Source organism: Psittacula echo (genome assembly GCF_963264785.1).
Source record: "Psittacula echo genome assembly, chromosome: 1".
NCBI lineage: Eukaryota > Metazoa > Chordata > Aves > Psittaciformes > Psittacidae > Psittacula > Psittacula echo.
In genome coordinates, this window is record NC_137735.1 from 113,500,223 (window position 1) to 113,519,224 (window position 19,002).

The 19,002-nt window shown below is 37.5% G+C and overlaps 1 protein-coding gene across 6 annotated transcripts in view; it reads right to left on the reverse strand.

Moving 5' to 3' along the window:
* Window positions 1-19,002, reverse strand: part of CNOT4 (CCR4-NOT transcription complex subunit 4) — an 84,327-nt gene that overhangs the window by 12,973 nt on the left and 52,352 nt on the right. For 4 of the 6 annotated variants that reach the window (XM_080616201.1, XM_080616202.1, XM_080616203.1 and 1 more), the window contains 5 exons: window positions 17,697-17,821; window positions 13,982-14,137; window positions 11,254-11,311; window positions 10,725-10,974; window positions 8,357-8,854 (listed from right to left, as the gene is read on the reverse strand). In XM_080616201.1, coding sequence (XP_080472327.1) covers window positions 8,357-8,854; window positions 10,725-10,974; window positions 11,254-11,311; window positions 13,982-14,137; window positions 17,697-17,821 — 1,087 coding nt within the window. The remainder of the gene's footprint in view (window positions 1-8,356; window positions 8,855-10,724; window positions 10,975-11,253; window positions 11,312-13,981; window positions 14,138-17,696; window positions 17,822-19,002) is intronic. The other 2 variants (XM_080616204.1, XM_080616206.1) reach the window with 1 other exon arrangement.

Below are 19,002 nucleotides of genomic sequence, written 5' to 3' on the forward strand. Positions count from 1 at the left end.
AACTGTACTTGTGGGTATATGTATAGACATATGCAAAACTAAGAATAAAATACACAGAGTTTGCCCTATGGCAAATGCAATAACTAGAATTGGGGGGGGGGGGGGAAATCAGATCCTCAAGCTGTATAGATAATTAGCAAGAGCTTTTCTAGTTCGGAAGATTCTAGATTCCAGGAGTCCCCAAAACCGATTCTCTAACCAAAGCTGTGAGACCAGCATTAACACAGCAAATGCATACTCTGAGAAATGATAAATTATTTTTTCCAGAACTGTAACAAACAGTTAAGGCTAACGTACATTTGTAGATACTTCAAACATTCTGTGGGAAAATTAGATAAAGCTGAGAAGAAAAACAAACCTTCCATGATAGGAAATTAATTCTGATTACTAAATACTGTCTTCCAGTAGAGGTGACCTACTTTTTAAATACATGGGGTTTTTAAAGTAATTCCTTTGGGAACAAGCTGAAGTTCAAATGAGGTTGTGATGTAGAAGGAACCAAAGACAGCAAAGCATACAAAAGATCAGATTTTTTCACTTTATTTCCCCCCTCCCCCCCCCAAATGCGATTTGGTATTGCTGAAGAAGAAACACTTTTTGTAAAGCTGCTTTTTCAATTGCTGTCATCCCTTCAGGATATTTCATTTACACTCCTCCCCAGTACAATTTCTAAAAAGATTGTGTTTGCCCTTTCTCAATGCTTCTTCAAATCGATGCATTTCAAAATATGTTTCTGCAGAAAGCAGATGAACTGTCTGTGCTTTCTGCTAAAGTTCATCAGTCATAATTGGTATTTTGTGAGATGGACTTGACTTAGAAGGAACTGAGGTTTCAGATCCGTGCCCAAGGCACAGCCTCTTGTCAAACACTGCCACTAACAGGTGGCACTGCCAAGTGTACTAACTTCCAGTCTTTAAAGGAAAATTGCCAGGTTTTTAACATCACTAAGACAATTACATCTTTTAACTCATGCTGGTGGTTTATTGTGTATTTTGAAGTGCCAGTCTGTAGTTTAGAAAAGCACTGAAGAGAACACAGCACCCCTAGGCTGAGCATCTGTCTACTGGAGGAGAGAGCAGCCAACAGAGCTGCCTTTTAACACCACTGCAGAGCAGTCCCAAGATCTTACAGGTTACCTGTGAAAGAAAACAGCTTTTTCTAACTTCTGGTGAACCAGCCCTAAAGAAGGAGGAAAAGTTTTTGTTCTGAAAGGAATAAATACAGTCTTCCATCCCTAAAACACAAAGGTCCAGTATCTAGCGCAGTTGAAGCTCATTTGGTGACACTACTACGGACACACATAGTCAAGGAATTTGATGTGAAATACCTCCTGTATGCTTGTTTCCCCCCTGTTTCTGGGAAAGAGTTACCCAAAAACTCGTCAGGACTGATGGTCTAGAATACAAATTAGGTCAGCCACTCAGGCCACCTATTTCAGCCAACAATGTGTTTACCTCAAGTCTAGCAGTGTTGAAGTGATTAGTCATTCCTCTGATGTACTGCAGCCAAAAAAGTTAGAGGATTTTTCCCCCACCTTTTTCTTTGCATTTCTGTCACATTTTCATCTTCCAAAACAAAATTACACATTTAAAACCAGGCATCTTACTACTCAAAAAGGATGCCTATTTTTCACTGCCATCTCTAATCTTACACTCAAGGATTAAGAAATATTTAAGACCTTAAAGCCAAGCTCCTGGAGATGAGGCACAGATACTTATATGTCAAGCTTTATTTGAAACAGTATCTCCTATATAATAATGCGAAAAAGATCCACAGCTTTCGCAAGCAGTTGCAACACATTAACACTGAAAAGGCACCAGGAGGGAAGGGTGGGTATGTGAGGTGAGATGTTGGAACAGATGAAGAAGCAGCAGGACTTAAAGGACAGGTGCTCTGGATGAAGTTCATGAAGTTCTCCCAGAGACTGTGACAAGATTATGCTAAGGAAGGCAGGCCTTAGTAGTAAATGTAACAAGTATATGGGAGTTAAGGGATAAGACACAAGAGGTACGACAAGGAACAGCCATAGCAGATTTCAAACAGTGTGACTTCAATCTTGACACTGATTTAGTATTTGAGATTAATCCAAAATGCCATTTACTTTGTTTGAAACCTGGCAGCACCCAGGTGCATGAAAAAAAAACACCTCCAGAGCAACGGAAACAAGCAAGCCAATAGTTTTCAACTCGAATTTGTTCCATATTGTGCTAAACACATCTTCTCCAGTGAAACAAAATTAGTTATGATGGGAGATAAACTGATAATTCATTTTGTGCGTGGGGGATACACACAGACACAAAGCACCTCCTAAAGAAGAGTTGTGGAGGCCCAAGAACCTCCATGGAAAGAAACGGGATGGAGTGGGTGAAAGGACTGCTAAGAACAAAATGTTCAGTGGCAAAAACTGCACTAGGAACAGTTACTTTTGCTGAGGAAAACGAGATACACATGGCCTGTGCAAGGGTCAGTAAAAGCAATGCTGGTAACAGCTAAGGGTTGTTTACAAACAATTCTTTTCATTTTACCATGTCAAATCAGTGTCCAGGCCTTTATTTTCAAATAAGGAGTGACCTTAATAATCAGGGTAACACATCCACTTCTGAGAGGAGCTGCTCTGCGCTCTGGAAACATACAAGCCTTTGGAGGTGTCACACACTGCACCTACAACTAATAGTTGTTATCAGCCAAGATTTTCACCAGACTTTGTATTTTCAATACTTACACCTAACCAGAAAAGGACTTCAGCTATGGGAAGCCATAGATCCAACCAAGGGCACAGAAAAGATGACATTCAGCTGCCATGCTTTCTGCCCAGCTGCTGTCAGAAAGCCAAACATCAAAGATGACTAACAGGGATTAAGAGAGAAAGTTAACGGACTAATGCATCTCTTACTGTTAAAGTAAGGCCATCATTACTTAAAACCTGTGTCAAACCTCCCACATATTGTTAGGTCAAGAGAAAAAGTCTAGCAAAACGTTCTTTCAACCACTGCATCCATATAAAGGGATGTGAGGCAACACTGTTTAAGTCACATTGCCAGTTACTAGGGTATGGCATTAAATGCATTTTGTACACAGCATCTAAAGAGTTTTAAATTTCACAACATGCTGAATTCAACAGCCGTACCACATGGGCTCTTTCAAAAAGGCAAAGTAAAAGAAACAGAACCCCTCTCCAAACCCCATGCCAAATTATTATCTTGAGACCACAGAAGAGTGTCAGCTGCAAATTCAATTTTTTTTGTCCATGACTATATAAAACAAGCCATGTTTTCCTTTGTTCAGGAGACAGAATCAACTATTAAGAATCAACCCAGAGAGAGGAGACAAAGTCAAAAGGACAAAGGTCAAATAAGAAGTGTGCGCCCCAAATGGAACTATGGTTATGTTTTGAGAACAGAGCATGTCAACACTAATTCCGATAACCCACCCTTCTCTGTGGTCTGAAGAAAGTCTTTTAAACAATACGATCATAGCCAACATACAGGGACCTTCCCTTCTTTTACTCAAAAGTTATCCAAAAGGTGGCATTAAGCAAGAAAAGATTTGATGTTCAAGACAAATTTAATAGCTGGGGGCACAGAGGCCAGAAAGTAAAAATCCAGACAAGATATAACACTGTAAGTTGTTCAGATATGGAAGAGCTCAGGACTTAAAATAAGCAGTAAGACTTTGGGCCTTCTTAATATAACCTCCATTGCTTTGCCATCCTTGCTACCCGCTATTGCTGCACAACCTAAATGCAGGCAAGACTCGAAAATGTGCATGCTAATAGGAGTCTTGATAAGGAATGCAACACCACTATCACAAAGCCTGTTGGATGGCCCCCAAACTTAATACAATTGTAAACTTAAAGATGAGATTGAGACAATAAATAGGTACCTGTAATTCCATCAATTAGGCTGCGCATATTCAAGAGATATAAGCCACAATATCAAAACAAAAGGTCAAGAGAACAGAATTTTGATTTGTCAATTATATTCAACTATGAAGACTTAGGACATTCAAGTCTTCTGTTTTGAAGTTTCAGGAACAGTCCCAATCTGAACCGGGTTTAATTCTTTGTACTTCCTATCTGTCTCTGTGTCCAGTTGACTATATCCTTTTACATTTCTAACATATGCATGATACACATAAACTGCCTATAATTCAAGAAGCATTCGGACAATGCTCTGAGAGGTATGGTTTAATTTTTAGGCTGCCCTATGTGAAGTCACAAGTTGGGCTCAATCTTTTTGGATCTCTTCCAGCTCAAGTGGTTTCAATGACTTACGTGGGTAGAATAGACACACAATATTGTATAACGTTACTCTCGTAAGAGTTCAGATTTCAAACTATTCCATTATTGAACTAAGTTCTTACAATTAATTTTTTTTTCCTCATTTGGAATTATGTTCAGGATATTTAGGAAATTAATAAATGAACTAACAGCCAGTTTCAAAATGTCAAGTACTTCACCTTGCATAGAACTGATAGGAAAGGCAAATTAACCATTTACAGCTTCTTCTCATACCTTTAACTGTGTGAATTTGTTCTTACTCAATAAATAAAACTATATATTTCTATTTTCCCATTATTAATATGCATGTATGTAATTTAATAAGCAAATATCTCAAAACGTACTGTTAATCTGAGACCTACTTTACTCTATGATCTAATACTATACCTATTATTTTAGAACACACCACTGGGCAGTAGGGTAGCAAAGATGAGAGCATGTTAGCTATCAAGTTACAAAAGAGTTTCCTGTTATCCTGAAGTTAACATAAAAATAAAGGCATGCACCCAGCCACACTGCTGTCAGTGGATCTTTCCTATCTGCAGCATAAAGAATAGGCAATGTCCTTTGTTCTTAGCATAGCTTGCACACAAGCTAGGGGTAAGACTGCTTTTGGCAACAATCATGTTGTCCACGAGTAAGAAGTCACTGAACTTTTCTCCTAAAGTACATTTACACAGTTAAAATTACACAGCAAATCATCTAATCCATCCCGTACCAGAGAACAGCAACAAGCCTAAATTGTCCCTTACAATGAGAACATGTAACATCTGCTATAGTTTGCAAAACGCTAGTTTGAGAATCAGTCAATCAAAAAGTTCATTGAAATATGGGTTGGGGACAAATGCATGCCTGATGAATGTGACACATTTCAAGTATATGCATAATAAAATTACTAAGTCAATCATGTGTCATTGTCTTATTTCACTGGTAACTGCTGAATGAGTTTAATAAGTACTACTTATTCAGAGAAACAGGATGCCAAATTCCACATAAAAATTATTCTTAAATGAGAGCTTTAAAAAATTAAAAAATAATACGTAGGTAGAGCTTGTGTCCATTTAAATCTGGTCCACACCACAAAACAACCCTACCTCAAACTGTGGGGTTATCAATATCACACAGCTTTGATTCTCGACTAAAAGACAGCTTTAGAACATTATATTTAACATGTCACACATGAGCATTTCAAATTCATGTGAATATTAATGCCTACCTAAAGCCAATGCAGCAGTTTAAAAGATGTAATTTTCTTCATGCAAGCTTCCAAGCCACAAATACACTTCGTGAAATCAACTAAAATTGGATTTAGAAAGCCTAGAAAGTAGTATACTCGCTTCATATGAAGTATATAGGTCTGCTTAATTTCACATAAATGAAATAGAGAAGTTTAAAAGGATTGCTTAAGTAGACCAGGAAAACGCACAGAATATATTAATGTTTTGTTTTGAATAAATGGTCCACTATTACCCAGTTTAGGAATTTTTAGTCTTGAAAAAAACTGTGACCAAAGGCCTTAAACATTCAACTTCAACAGCAGTTGAGAGTCTCTGCTAGAAGACAGAATGTGAAGTTTCATCTGCATTAGGCTTCTTTCGCTGCTACATCCAGAACAACCGAGTTGATGACATTTTTTGAAATGCCCTAATACAGACTAACAAAAGAGCTAACAAAAAGGAGCTTCAGGTATACTACAGCTTATCTCTCTACTGCTAAATGGCTATTGTGATATGCATTGCCTTTCTAGCAGGTCAGGTAGAGTCTGTTATAAATCAGTGTAATAAAGTCCTATCAACACGATTTCTCTGTACTTGTACACTACTCTCCTCCCCCAACCCCACCAGACAGCTGAATCTGTAAATCAAGTGATGAAACCAGGAAAATTCTATAATTATATACCAGCTACTGATTGATTAAAAGCAAGCACAAAGAACAGGAAATATTCTTTAAAAAAAAAAAAAAAAAAAAAAACCAACAACATAAAAGGAATTCATTGAGACACTTGTACACTAGATATGGATTTGAAAAGACAATAATCAATAAATTGGAAGCTATTTAAGTCAGCAGGCTTAAAGAAGATTTTTGAGAACATTTCCTGACTTTGAAATCAGATGTACTTCTGAAGCACTTAGATCACTAAGGAAAAGCCTAGGCACTAAACACCGTGCAAGTAATATAAATCCATAGCCCAGCAAACAAAACCAGAACTGAGACTGTTTTCTGACAAGAAGATATATCAAGCTGACATGTAGATCAGCTGAGAAGCATTTGCACTGCAGCAACTGCTACTATCCGATTGTCAACCAGGCAACTAGCAATGTTTTCTATAACAAGAGATTAAGACCAACTCAAAGGAACTTTCCATAGAGGCTACAGCAGATGTTTCTTTTCTGGTTTTAGCACTGTATCTGCCAAAAATATTCTGAGATTAATTGGTTCGAGCAGTTGCATGCAAAAAAAAGAATATACTTAAATATCAACTCTGTTGCCTTAAAGCATGGGAGAAGCCATACACCAAGGATCTATGAGTCTTCCACAAACACAGAGACTCGCTTTCAAACTGCCAAAGACAACGTAATTTAAAGCATATTCTGCAAACCTGGAATCAACCTTTACTACAAACACTATCTTCTGTTGATCTTTTTCAACACAAAAGGATTTTCTGCTCCCCGTAGCCCAGAAGATAGTTTTGTTACTGGCCCCTCAAACTAGCAATTTTTAGAACTGAGTAGGAAAGTTGAAACTTGATGTCTTGCAATGTTCTTGGAAGTTCTGTACAGTTTAGGGCTAAGCGAGCAACAACTTGCAGTGTTACAGATGGTGCATTTTCGACTCCACATCATAAATAGTTAATTTTCCTTTAATTTTGTTTCCTTTTCCTCCAGTGTAACCATTATCAGTCATTTTAGCCTAAAAACTTTGCCACTGCCAGTATAAAGAATTTTGAACTACATGCATTTGTAGTCTGGACCAAATGTTTATGCTATGCATAAGCCTAACGATTCTACAGCAGTACTGTACCTGCAACAAGCCTTCAAAGAGAACAAAGTACAGGGAAGTAACAGCCAAAATTAGCTCTTGTATTAGAGCATCAAAAGAACACAGGGACTTTTTCTAGGTCATTTTCTTATAGTATAGCTATAGTACTTCTCAAAACCCATTGAAGGAAATCTACACTGGCAACATCTCAAGAAGCAGTTTTCTCTATTTCAAGGCTACCAAGAGTTTGCAGAGACTTTCTACCTGCAGTTCACTATACATTTAATGCATTCTTTTTTCCACCCCTGTTAAGAAAAGAGAACCTGTTTGTGCCAGGCTAAATCGGAAGCATGGAAGGACTTCAAACTCCAGAAGTGAATTTTCAATCACAACAATTATTGTTACAATTAGCTCTAAGTTGTAATGTTTGCCACAAGAGCCATCAACCCATTCAGAGCAGCCTGAACTGGCCTGACTGCACATTTATTCTCCTCCAGCACCACAGTCCTCACAATCAGGATGAATCCTCGTACACACATTGCAAGCATTCATTCAGTGAAAGATTAGCATAATATTAAGACCATCTGAAGTACAGGAATGAACACCACTGAATATTTTATTGTGCAGCCCTTTGGTTATGCACAAGAGGGAACAACCCAGCCAAGACATCTGGCGCCAAGTACCAGCATTACAGTTTTTCTGCACAGTTTTAAGAACTCTGGTCAGCACCTGCATATCCACACGGAAGTCACAATGCACTTCCAGGACCTACTCCTAAAGAAAGCCAGTCTGGCAAGAACCAAAATACCAGTCTGCTTTGGCACAAAATTAAGAGGGCACACAATACTCCACCTTCCTTATAAAGCTCAATATTACAAGGCTAAACATCCAGGTTTTTTAATGTTTTTTTGTTTGTTTGTTTGTTTGTTTAATGGAAAAGGCCTATTTAAAACAATATTCCTCCCTCAGTTCATAAACCCAGCATGACAGTCGAGAGGTACCACTCTACCACTTGCAGCTGGCTATTCCCTATTCCTGTCCTAGCTCAAAGAAGCTGAAAGCATTAAGTCATTTTCATGGCTGTCCCGATCCACCTACCTGATATAGGGATCCCTCCCAGACCTGTGCTGTGTTGTGGTGGGAGACTCAAGTCCAAGAAATTACTATTTGAGGTGGGATTTGCTGTGTGGTTCAAGTGCATGATGCTATTGCGTGGAAAGGCCATCCAAGGATAGCGAGCTGCTTGGCCTGGAAAACTGAAGGAGTTGTAAACTGCTCGATGCTGTTGAAACTGTGGGAACCTCTGTGGCATGACTGGAAAGGTGCTACTGAGAGAGTTGGCATTTGTCGGTGCACCAGGATGCAGAAATCCAGAGCCCGGCCCTTTGGCAGTTGTAGTGTGTGGGGTAGGGTTCTGAAGAGATGTGGGCGAGAGGGAAGGTTGGTCTTGGACTGACAGTTCCTTCTCAATCAGGTCTGCTAAGGCTTTGCGGGTGATGTCAAAGGGGTCAAACCCTAAGTCGTCCTCTTGCTGTTTGGAGGAACCAAACCCAAAAGCCGCTTGCCAGTCTGTGGAGGATGATACTGGTATAGTTTCTGTCAGCGAGAAGAGGAACAGGAGTTAGAACAAGAATTAGTAACTACCCATATAAAAATTTCAGCCTCACTGTATCTGAATCTATGTTGCCAGTTATCTTTATATAATACTTCTTTACATATTCCCCAAAGACACCATATTCATCAGCTTAGAATGCCATTTTCACATCAAACTGTCAGATTTCTACTTAGGCTGAAGTGGTAGAACTAGAAAATAGTATTTTTACTGCAGAATCACTCTGTCCCTAAACTACAGAAAAGCCTTACCCAGTAAGGATTTTCAGTAATAGCACCAATTAGGAAGAGACATCACTTGCTTAGAACATTCTTTACACACATATTACTTAATGGAAATGTGACCAAGTGAAGTTTAAATAAGGCAGTTATTCAGTTCAGTATTTTGCTTTCAGTATTAATGCTGTGCTTCACCTCTGCTCTGCAAGAAACGTGGAGAGATGCTCCCTCTCATAAGGGTAACATCTGAGCAGTGGTTACGAAAAAACAACAAAAAACCACTCAAAACCCCGCTACTGTCTCCCAATGACAACCAGGCAAATTCTTGAGCAGATAAGAACTGACAAAACAGAAGGAACTATATTACAAGATATTATTAAGTATTTTGAGGCAGTGTTGCAATAAAGGGTTACTAGAATTTCCATGCATTTTCAATTACTACTTCATTTTATTATGCTGTTCAAGTCTCTTACTTAGGTTCAGTGAAGGCTGGGTCTAGTTTCACAGTATTTTTCTCAAAACTGTGGTAAAGCAAGCTGAAGAATACGAAGTATTATCACTCACAACATTAGCTCCCTCTGCTGGTAGGGAATCTGCTCTGCTGCCTGAAGTAGTTCAAATGAAGCTCAGAATGCTCTAAGAAATCTACGCTTCTATTTTCACTCTAAATCTCATGACAATGAATAGAGTTTCCAGACAAAACTTGTCCTTTGTATTCTTATTTAAATAGCAGCTATACGTTTTATATTAATTATGAAACAAACAATATCTCTACTACCTGGAAATTATCTCTCACTGCTACTTAATCCCCATAAAATTTGTGGGCATATTACCTTAGCAGTAGCTACTTTCCTTGTAACAAATATTGTTTACAAACAGGACTACAACATCCAGAAGTCAGATAAACATTAAGACTAATCACTAAGTAAACCAACCATGTCCTAAAGTACCATTTACATTCTATTTATTACTGATGTACATTCTACTACTAATATTGTTTCATTTAATTTTCTAACAAATCCCTCAGATTTATAATTTGAGCACTTAATTACCAAGGCTATATAAATACAACTAAAGATATGTTTCATTCATATGAAGTGATATTTCATAGGAAACTACCTTTCAGTTGATGTAATGAATCATATTTTTGTATTTTCTGAATGTATATAATCTCACTTCAGAAAGCAGAAGATTAAGCACCTTCAGACAACTATGAAGAATACTAAAGAAAATTCTGAATTCTACTGCACAGCTTCTGATGTCAGAATTACAGATTATAACAAATTATTAAACCAACATATCATGACACCACATTTTCCTCACGGTGAATAAAACCCTGTAACGTTAAATATTAAGCATACATATCACTTCCTATTATTTAGACAGGCACATGGCTGAAGGAAACTAAAATAAGCATTCTGATTACTTAGCCATGCAGCTGGAAAACTCTGTAAAGTTTCTTTTAGAAGTAACCTTTACGCCAGTGTGATTCATTTGTAGTTAAGAGACAAATTTTAATCACTCATGAAGGTGAAAAAGACAGCATGGAGGAAGTCCTAGAGTTTTTGGTTCTACATAGTTTTAGAAATCAGTTGCAAAAGCAAGCAATACCCAGCCACGTAACCTGTGTACAAACCTGATGTGAAGAGGCTCTGTGGTTCTGGTGCTGTGGGCCAGTCATTTGAAGTCTGTGGAGAGCTGGGGAATGGAGGAAGCCCACTAGGGATAGGGTTAGGGTGCCGAAAGTTGTCAGAGAAGAGTGACTGTGATTCTGTTACAGCCCCTTCAAAAGGGGACCGTGCACTGTGATTAGATGAACTGATGGGTATGACTGGATTGGGTTTTGTTAAACCAGGCGGTGGTGAAGGTGTATCACTATTTGTTATCTACAGGCAAGAGAGAAGAGAAACAATTAGGATATGAGTGTTTATATATAAAACATTCTTCTCTAATACAGTTGAAATATTTCCTCAATCTATAACTCAGTTAAGAGTTAATCTGTAACTCAGTACACGATCAAACATAAAAGCAACTTAGCAGTAGCATTTTGTACTTTTGTTTAAAATTTTGATACACATCAGAAACTCCTGTCTTCTCCAACTACAAGCTGCACTAAGGCCTCAAACTTAATCCTTACTTTTACAGCATTTATCTTAATGTCTCACCTGCTGGGAGCTGTCACCATTTCCTATACTGAGTGAATCTGAAGGTTTGTCGATAGGGCTGCAAAAGCGGGAAGGGAAAACAGACAATAAGACATTCAAGTATTTAACGTTAAAAAAATCAATATTTGCTTTTATAGTGGTAAAAAAGCCTTGAAACAAAGATGAAGTGAAATTAAATAGGAGGAATAAAGAAGGGAAAAAGCCCACTTGAGACTTTTTTTTTTATATAATAAACATTTCGATCATTTGCCATATACTGGCACACTTCTTCCCACCACTCTCCACTCTGCTTGTTGACTGTCCTGTTAAGGAACAAAAGGAAAGTTTTAAACATGCTCATAGTATCGCTAAGCCATTCAAAAAAACAAAACTCTTGTACTATGGCACATAGTACAAGCATAGCATTCAGTTCCATTTATGCTACTATGGGAAAGAAACTTGGGAACAGATTTGTTTTCCAAATACTTAAGTTCTCAGTTCCCATACAAGTCTTAAATAAATCTGGGGAGAGGTAAAAGATTAAATTAACTACTTAGTTCTGATGGCAAGTTAATCCTCCTACCAGCCTTTGAGCTTTAACTAGCAGAAATTAGATCCAAGGTAAGAAAACTGAGTTTTGAGATGACAAAAGGCTAAAAATGCAGGGAAGACACAGCATCAAAAATTCCCAACAAACTTAAAGAGAATAAAAGATAAGACACAGCAGAAAACCACCTCAGAAAGCTATTAACTGGAAATTAACATGACTTGGCTGAAATGGCACATCTCAGGATTCAAGATTTTGACAGACATTTGTGAGTTGCCTTAATTATGCTAAATACCACAATAATGAAAAGTATTAGTTCCAGTTCAGATTAAAATCTCTGCTTTACAACTTCAGGGTACTTTCATTTTTATCTCCCCATAAGAGAAGATGCACAAGCATCAGGCTGCACAGCCCAAAACACCAGTCCTACCAACAGGGACCAGAAGAACATGAATTTCAGTTCCATTTAAAAGCCAGAATGCGATACAAGTAAAATTACAGGCATGATGTATCAGCACGAATTATACATATAGTTATTATTTTAACTCGGTGCAGACTTCAGATTCTAGCTAAACCTTGTTTTCAAACACCCCCTGCTGCCGCAAGGTTCAAAGATGTACAGAGCCACATAGCAAGGTCAAAAATTCATAAAGGTTGCTTCTCTCTGTAAGTGTTCTCTCCATCCCAGAATAACGAGTCAAACCCAGCAGATTCTTCTCCATTCTAAAGAAACTGTGTAAGAGTAACCTGTCAATAAAACCCATTTTTGTGCAAAAGAACACCATCTGAGTCGCAGGAGCAAAAGAGATAATTGAAGCTGAAGTATTTATTATTATAAAAATCAGAGGAATGTACTTGTAAACAAACATTACTCCAGCACAGATTTAGAGCAGCATGCTCAGTGGTTAAGCAGCATGAATAACAGTTCTTCCACTTAGAACAAACTGCCCTGGGTTAGTAATTTCTTAATACCTATAACAAATATTTGCTGTAGACTCTTCACTACACAATCATTCTGATTGCCGAGCAGATATTCCAGCCAAATTCTTTTCCCAAAGCTGCTGATAGAAAGTCACAATGCTGCAGTTTAAAAAGCTACATGTTAGACAACTTCTAATGACAATCTAAGTGCTGAAAGGTTTACTATACTCGAACCTGACCAAGGAGGATTTAATTGTAAGGCAGGCCTCCACCCCTCAGAAATGAACGGCATTCATTACCAGCTACAAAAATTTTACCTAAATTTAGTCCATTCTTTTCAGAAAAGATATGGAAGTTGCATGTTATTACTGAGATGCAACTACAGGATCTCTGATCACACCTCAATGGGGCAGCTATTAAGCCTAACAATAAGATACCACTTTGAACAGTACTCAGTGTTAATGCATTGGTTCAATACTGATTTAAAACTAACATCAGCTACTTAATTGGTAACACCCACTACTTGAAATACTAGGGTTTACCTTGATATTTTCCCATCCCACCTATTAATGAGCCCAATCGCTATTACCTAAGGGGGTCCATGAATAGATACAAACTAACAGCATGACTACAGGCTATCATGGGACCCGCAAGTGATGGTTATGATGGAAGAGGACACCAGTTCCATTCAAGGAGGGCACCAAAGAGCAGAAAATGTTGGTTAGCAATAAGGAAGTTGTTGCAAGCAGATGAATTACTTCCTCTGCACAAAAGCCTCAGACGAATCTTCTGCCCTGTTGCTCCAGTAATAATCAGGGAACCCTTTCCGCCGCAGTTGTGTTTCCGCAACACACCTCTGTAAAGAGGTGACAGACCTCAGCCCTAACATTTAGCTTCCTTCTGTTGAAGCTTTTCCAAGCGACAAGCCTCCTCCTGATGCATAGCGACTAGCGTGTTACTTTTGTGGAAGCTTCGCACAGAAATTGAGGGCTTAGCTCTGGCTGGGACCATGAAGCTATATAAGCTGTTGATCCCCCAGTTATTCAGTCCCCCTCAGCCTTTACCTGTACCACCCCTTACTAACTTCCCATTTGGGTTCTCCTGCACAATCTGCCAATCAGTCTTTTTGACATGGGCTAGGCTAAGCCCAACTTGTTATGACCTGATCATGGTTTGGATCCAGTTCTCCAATCAGAGAGAGAGACTGGAGAATCATTCCCTCCACACCAACCAGTGAGAGAGAAAGCAGACTATCTGAAGTATAAAAGGCAGCACAATTACCCGAAATCTGAGTATGCACCATCTGGAGTCATGTGTTCTGGGTCTGTGCCATTTTCTAATATAGGAGGCGTTTTCCTGTGTTCCATTGTTAAACCGTTGGCTGATTTACTTGAACTCTGTAATGATGGCCAGGCATCTTTGTTATTACTGTTGGGTCTGGAAAAAGGCAAGAGTAAAAGAAAAAAAAAAAAAAAAAAAGGAAAAAAAAAAAAAAAAAAGAAGAGTTCAAGTTATGAAGAAAGTGTTTCTAAAAATTATAAGTACTGGGGAAAGGAATCCTTGTGCCAGAAAATCCATAAGAATAGATTTATCTGGGTATCATTTCTCAGATTTTAAATGGTGATGACTTAAAAAAAGAATTACTAGGATAGGGAGGGGAGAGAGAAAACTGGGGGAATTCTCTTTTCTTCACTGAATAGACAGCTGCTCTGCCAAAGCTGAAGTCCAAACTTGTCCATCGGGGGGGGGAGGAGGGGGAGGGAGAACAAAACAAAAAACAAAACCCAAAAAACTCCATCATCAGCTTCAAGTATCCAGACCTACACGCACTTCATTCAGAATTATCTGCTTTATCCCATACGTATTTAAGTTGTGTAAATCATGAACTAAATCACTTTTCAAGAAAACATTTTATATTCCAGGCGCTATCAAGCCTGGCCACAACAGATGAAGTTTGTGTTTTATACCTACACAAGAGTCCACAACTTTATTTACAGACCATGAGACCAGTCAGACCAATACACTGTTAATTCAAGTTACTGGTCCCTTAATTGATAGTTTAAAGCCATAATTACTTCCCTTTTATAAAGCAAAATGAAATTTAATTTCAGAGTGCACATTAGATCTGAAGGAAGTTCAAGAATGAACTCAAAGCCCAAGTTTTTGCTGAAAATAGTTACATTTTACACAAATTGAAATGAGCTGGAATATCATATATAACTGAATGCATTCAAAGTCAGTGTCACCTAACCCTACAATCTTACTATGACAGATTTGCCTTTGTGTTCTCCACTGCTTTTATATTAATTTTTTGCCTTCAATTTTCTTCAGGATGCTGTTTTTAGTGTCCAAGTGCTTTCTTGTTCCTCCTGATGCTCCCCTTCATTCATATGTTCATATTACATGTTTCAACATTTACTCTGCATCTTTAGGACAATTTAGTAAGCTCATAGTCAGAACGATGATTATAGCAACATGTTTCCTACTCCTATTCAGATTAAATTGATATTACTAGTTACGCTCAAATCTCAGTATTTGCAAGAGTTGCTATTCTACCTCCATCTTTTCTCATATACCTATAAGGTATGTACACAGATGAGAGCCTTAACCTCATTTACAGATCTCATCTTTGCTTTGTACACATTTGAAAGAAGTTAGAGATAGGAAGGTAATCAGATATTGAACACTAAAGAATGAAAACATATCATGAGCCATGTTTTATGCTTTGGGGTGGTTTTTTGTGCGTATAGGCTTTTTTGATTCGGCTATGTTCAAAGCTGCATGCTATTTTCTAGAAGACCAGCCAGCGTTTAACAAGTGTTTTCCACTTGTAGCATAAGAAAGCATTCGTTTCAGTTCTTTAGCAAAAGGTCAGGAGAACGAAAGGGGCGAAAAAAAAGAAAAAAAAAAAAAAAGAAAAAGAAAAAAGGAGGAAAAAATAGCTTGGTCTGTTTTAATTGTGGAATATACATCTAATTGTATGAGAGGGCAGTCAGTCAGCATGACTATCAAGTGACATAAAGAGATGAATACCCACATACACAAAGTGGCACTAGGGGATTTTAACATCTGCTTTCACCAGCAACAAAACAAAAACAAATAAAAAAAAAAAAGGTGCGAGGAGGACCTTTCAAATTAGAACACAATTTTGAAAAAGCATTTATGCACAGTTTAAAAATCTGTTTTCTATAACTGGGTATTTATAACTAAACGTTTACTATTTAGAACTCAACTTCTGTTCAATTCCAAAGTGAATGTACCCCAGAAACACAAGAACAACCAGAAAATTGTCAGAGGCTCTGACAAACTGCCAGAAATACTAATATTTTATCAATAAATCAGACAAACCCAAGATCCTGACTGGGCAGAAAGCTGTGAAGGCAAACAATATGCATTCACCAGCTCAGAAGCTACATTTTGTACTGATGAGACAGGACTTCAAGAAACATTTAAAAATCCCAGCTGCAAGAAGAAATTCACTTTGCAACCCAAAAGGTGGTGCCTAGCCATTAGCAAAAAACAGAGTCTGTGTTGTGATGATGCTGTTCAGCTGAGAAGAGAAATTAACTCCAGACCACTTGTTGCCATTTTTCCCCACAAGTGCCAAAGTGTTAGCACTGCAGACTGGCCAAACTCCAATTCATAATTGCTTTCTGAAGGCTTAAAAGTTTGTTGTCATTTCAGATAGAGCATTCTTTCCTCAATGCTTAATTTGTTTTGCTGGGATGTAACTAAATTTCAAATGAACATTAGTTCAGACTTTTTAACATTAAATAATCAATACCCAAATGCAGAAAGTGGTGTATTTGTTCTACTCACTGTCCACTACTTTTCAAGTCAATATTGAACCAGTGACCCAAGAAATAAGAAGTGGCACAGTCCTTAAGAAAGATCCAACTGGAGGTCCCAACCACTTGCAGTCAAAGAGCATTTGATACTTCCCTCCAGAAGTTTAAGAAAATAATCCCAGTAAGCCAATTGGGATATCAGTTTTCAGAATTATATTCTGCTCATTCAAGATCCATTGACAATATTTTAGATACAGTACCCTCTCTACTGCTTAAAGTGCAGTGACATTTCTAAGTGGCAAATTGTTGTCTGAAAAGAAATCAGTGTATAAACTGGCACACAATACAAATCCTGATTACAAGGCCAAGGTGAGTGCAAAATGCAATCTAACTTTTTACATTCCACTGTGCCCATCTCATTTTGAAAATCCTACAAAAAGGAGTGTAGGAAATTGTTAACTCTTTATTTCTTTATCTTAAACATGATATTTGAGTGGATAATTCACATAAGGACTGATGACCACAGGCTTTCATTTATTTTTGTATGACTATGCACTCATATGGACAGAAATCTTTTCATAACATACTGAACAAGCTACTTCAACAGAATATTAACAAGCACTAATGAGTGATATGCAATTGCAACAGAGAAATATGTAACTGAAGTTTGCTAGATGAAAGCAATGATTTTTTTTTTTCTATTCACAATTCTTACTCACACAAAAGAAACTGATTTTACTTTCAATTTCCAAGATCCTTACACCTAATGTAAGGACTGCACTATAAATTATGATGTAAAAACCAATAAAACACATGTATCAAGACTCCAAGGTATCTCAGTTGTCAGTGTACAAACTGACATCATGACACGATACCAGGAAAACTAGCACCTGGTCTTTAGAAGAATATTATGTGTTTATATAAACGTAAACTACAAGGCCATTTTTCAGAGTAAGAATACCGTGTTCCCAACTAGTGATCCAAATGCACTTGGCAGAAAATTAGTTCTTTACTAAGTAAGATTAACACTCACTTTGTATTAAAATAAAGTGGTGCATGTGTGCCTGCACAGACAAAACCATTCTCAGTTTATCATGTAAAAAGCAGTGGGCAACTTAGTGGATACAATAGGAATAAGAAAAGTTTCTTTGGGAATAACCAGAAAGAAAACAGTCAGGCAGTTCAGCATCAGTACTTACGCATCATACCTCTGCAGTGCTGTCACTTTGTTCTTGTTCTTGTCAACTGTACCCGTAGATAACTGGAGAAAGTTGGGGTTTAGTTTGTATAATTCTTGCAGTAGTTTCTGTTCATATTCCTGGTGCTTACCCGCCTAAGAGAAAAATACAGTGAACAAGTACTTGTTTAATACTTTTTCAAGATTTAAAATCCCAAAATTATATGACTTAAGTATCTACATCCCAAAGCTAAGTAATTGAGCTTTAACAACTGAACAGGTAAATCCTGACGAACTCAAAGCAGTGATTCTCAATCTCCACAGGTGTAATCTCAACAAATTTACAGCTTGTAAATACATCCAAGTGATTTCTAGACAAGTTTATAAATTTCTTTTGAGAGTTCTAAAGCAGAAAAAAAAGTTACAACCTTATTAGAATTTGCTCTTCAGTTCTAATCAAGAGCTTCACAATATACTTTCTAAATCATGAACAGCTAAATCTCCCACGCAGCCTGCATTTGATATGTCAAACACACTAAGCTTTTCAAAAGATGGGAAGAAGCAAAGAGTCTCTTAAACCAGAAGTTCCAAAATGGAGGTCATTTTATATTAGTTTAATAAAACCCCCTGAGGTGGTCTGAGTGCGAACTATCACATGACAATGAGTATATTCTGAGCAATAACTGATAAATCATTATTTTTAATAACCTAAAAATTGAAATAGCCTTAACTCATTCAATTAATTAATGAGAACAACTTCTGGCTTTCAGATACTGAGGAGTATTTTTCAGTCTAGTTTATCTGTAACATTCTGTGGCTAAATAGCTAAAATAAAACCATCAAGATTCGCCCAACATTTAAAGTGGTATCTAAAATAAATCCAAGATGAACATCCACATTTTTGTAGGTTGTTACACTACTGCAACATAAGAACTACTATTTGTAAGTTAAGTATTGTAATGAGCTGAATCAAGATACAAAACAGTATAGTAAAAACTCTTTAAAAGCATTACTTACTTTAAAAAAAAAATTAATAGGAATAGCTGATAAAATTCAAAAAACGCTAATGATGAGAAACTAGATTCCCTTATGGGCTCCTTTAGAAAGGCAGCTGCATAACCCATTCGAATACTCCAAGTTAGTCAAATACTATAAATATCTCAAATTTTTCGCTACTTCATTCTCCAGTTCTCCATTACTGACTGATTCTGAACATGTCTCTAGGTAATCAACCTACACAACCCTCAAAAAAGACACTGAAACATCCAGCATATGCATCATCTTAACCAGCCCTGTCAGTGTCTACAACCAAGCTACTACCTACAATAGAAAGTGTG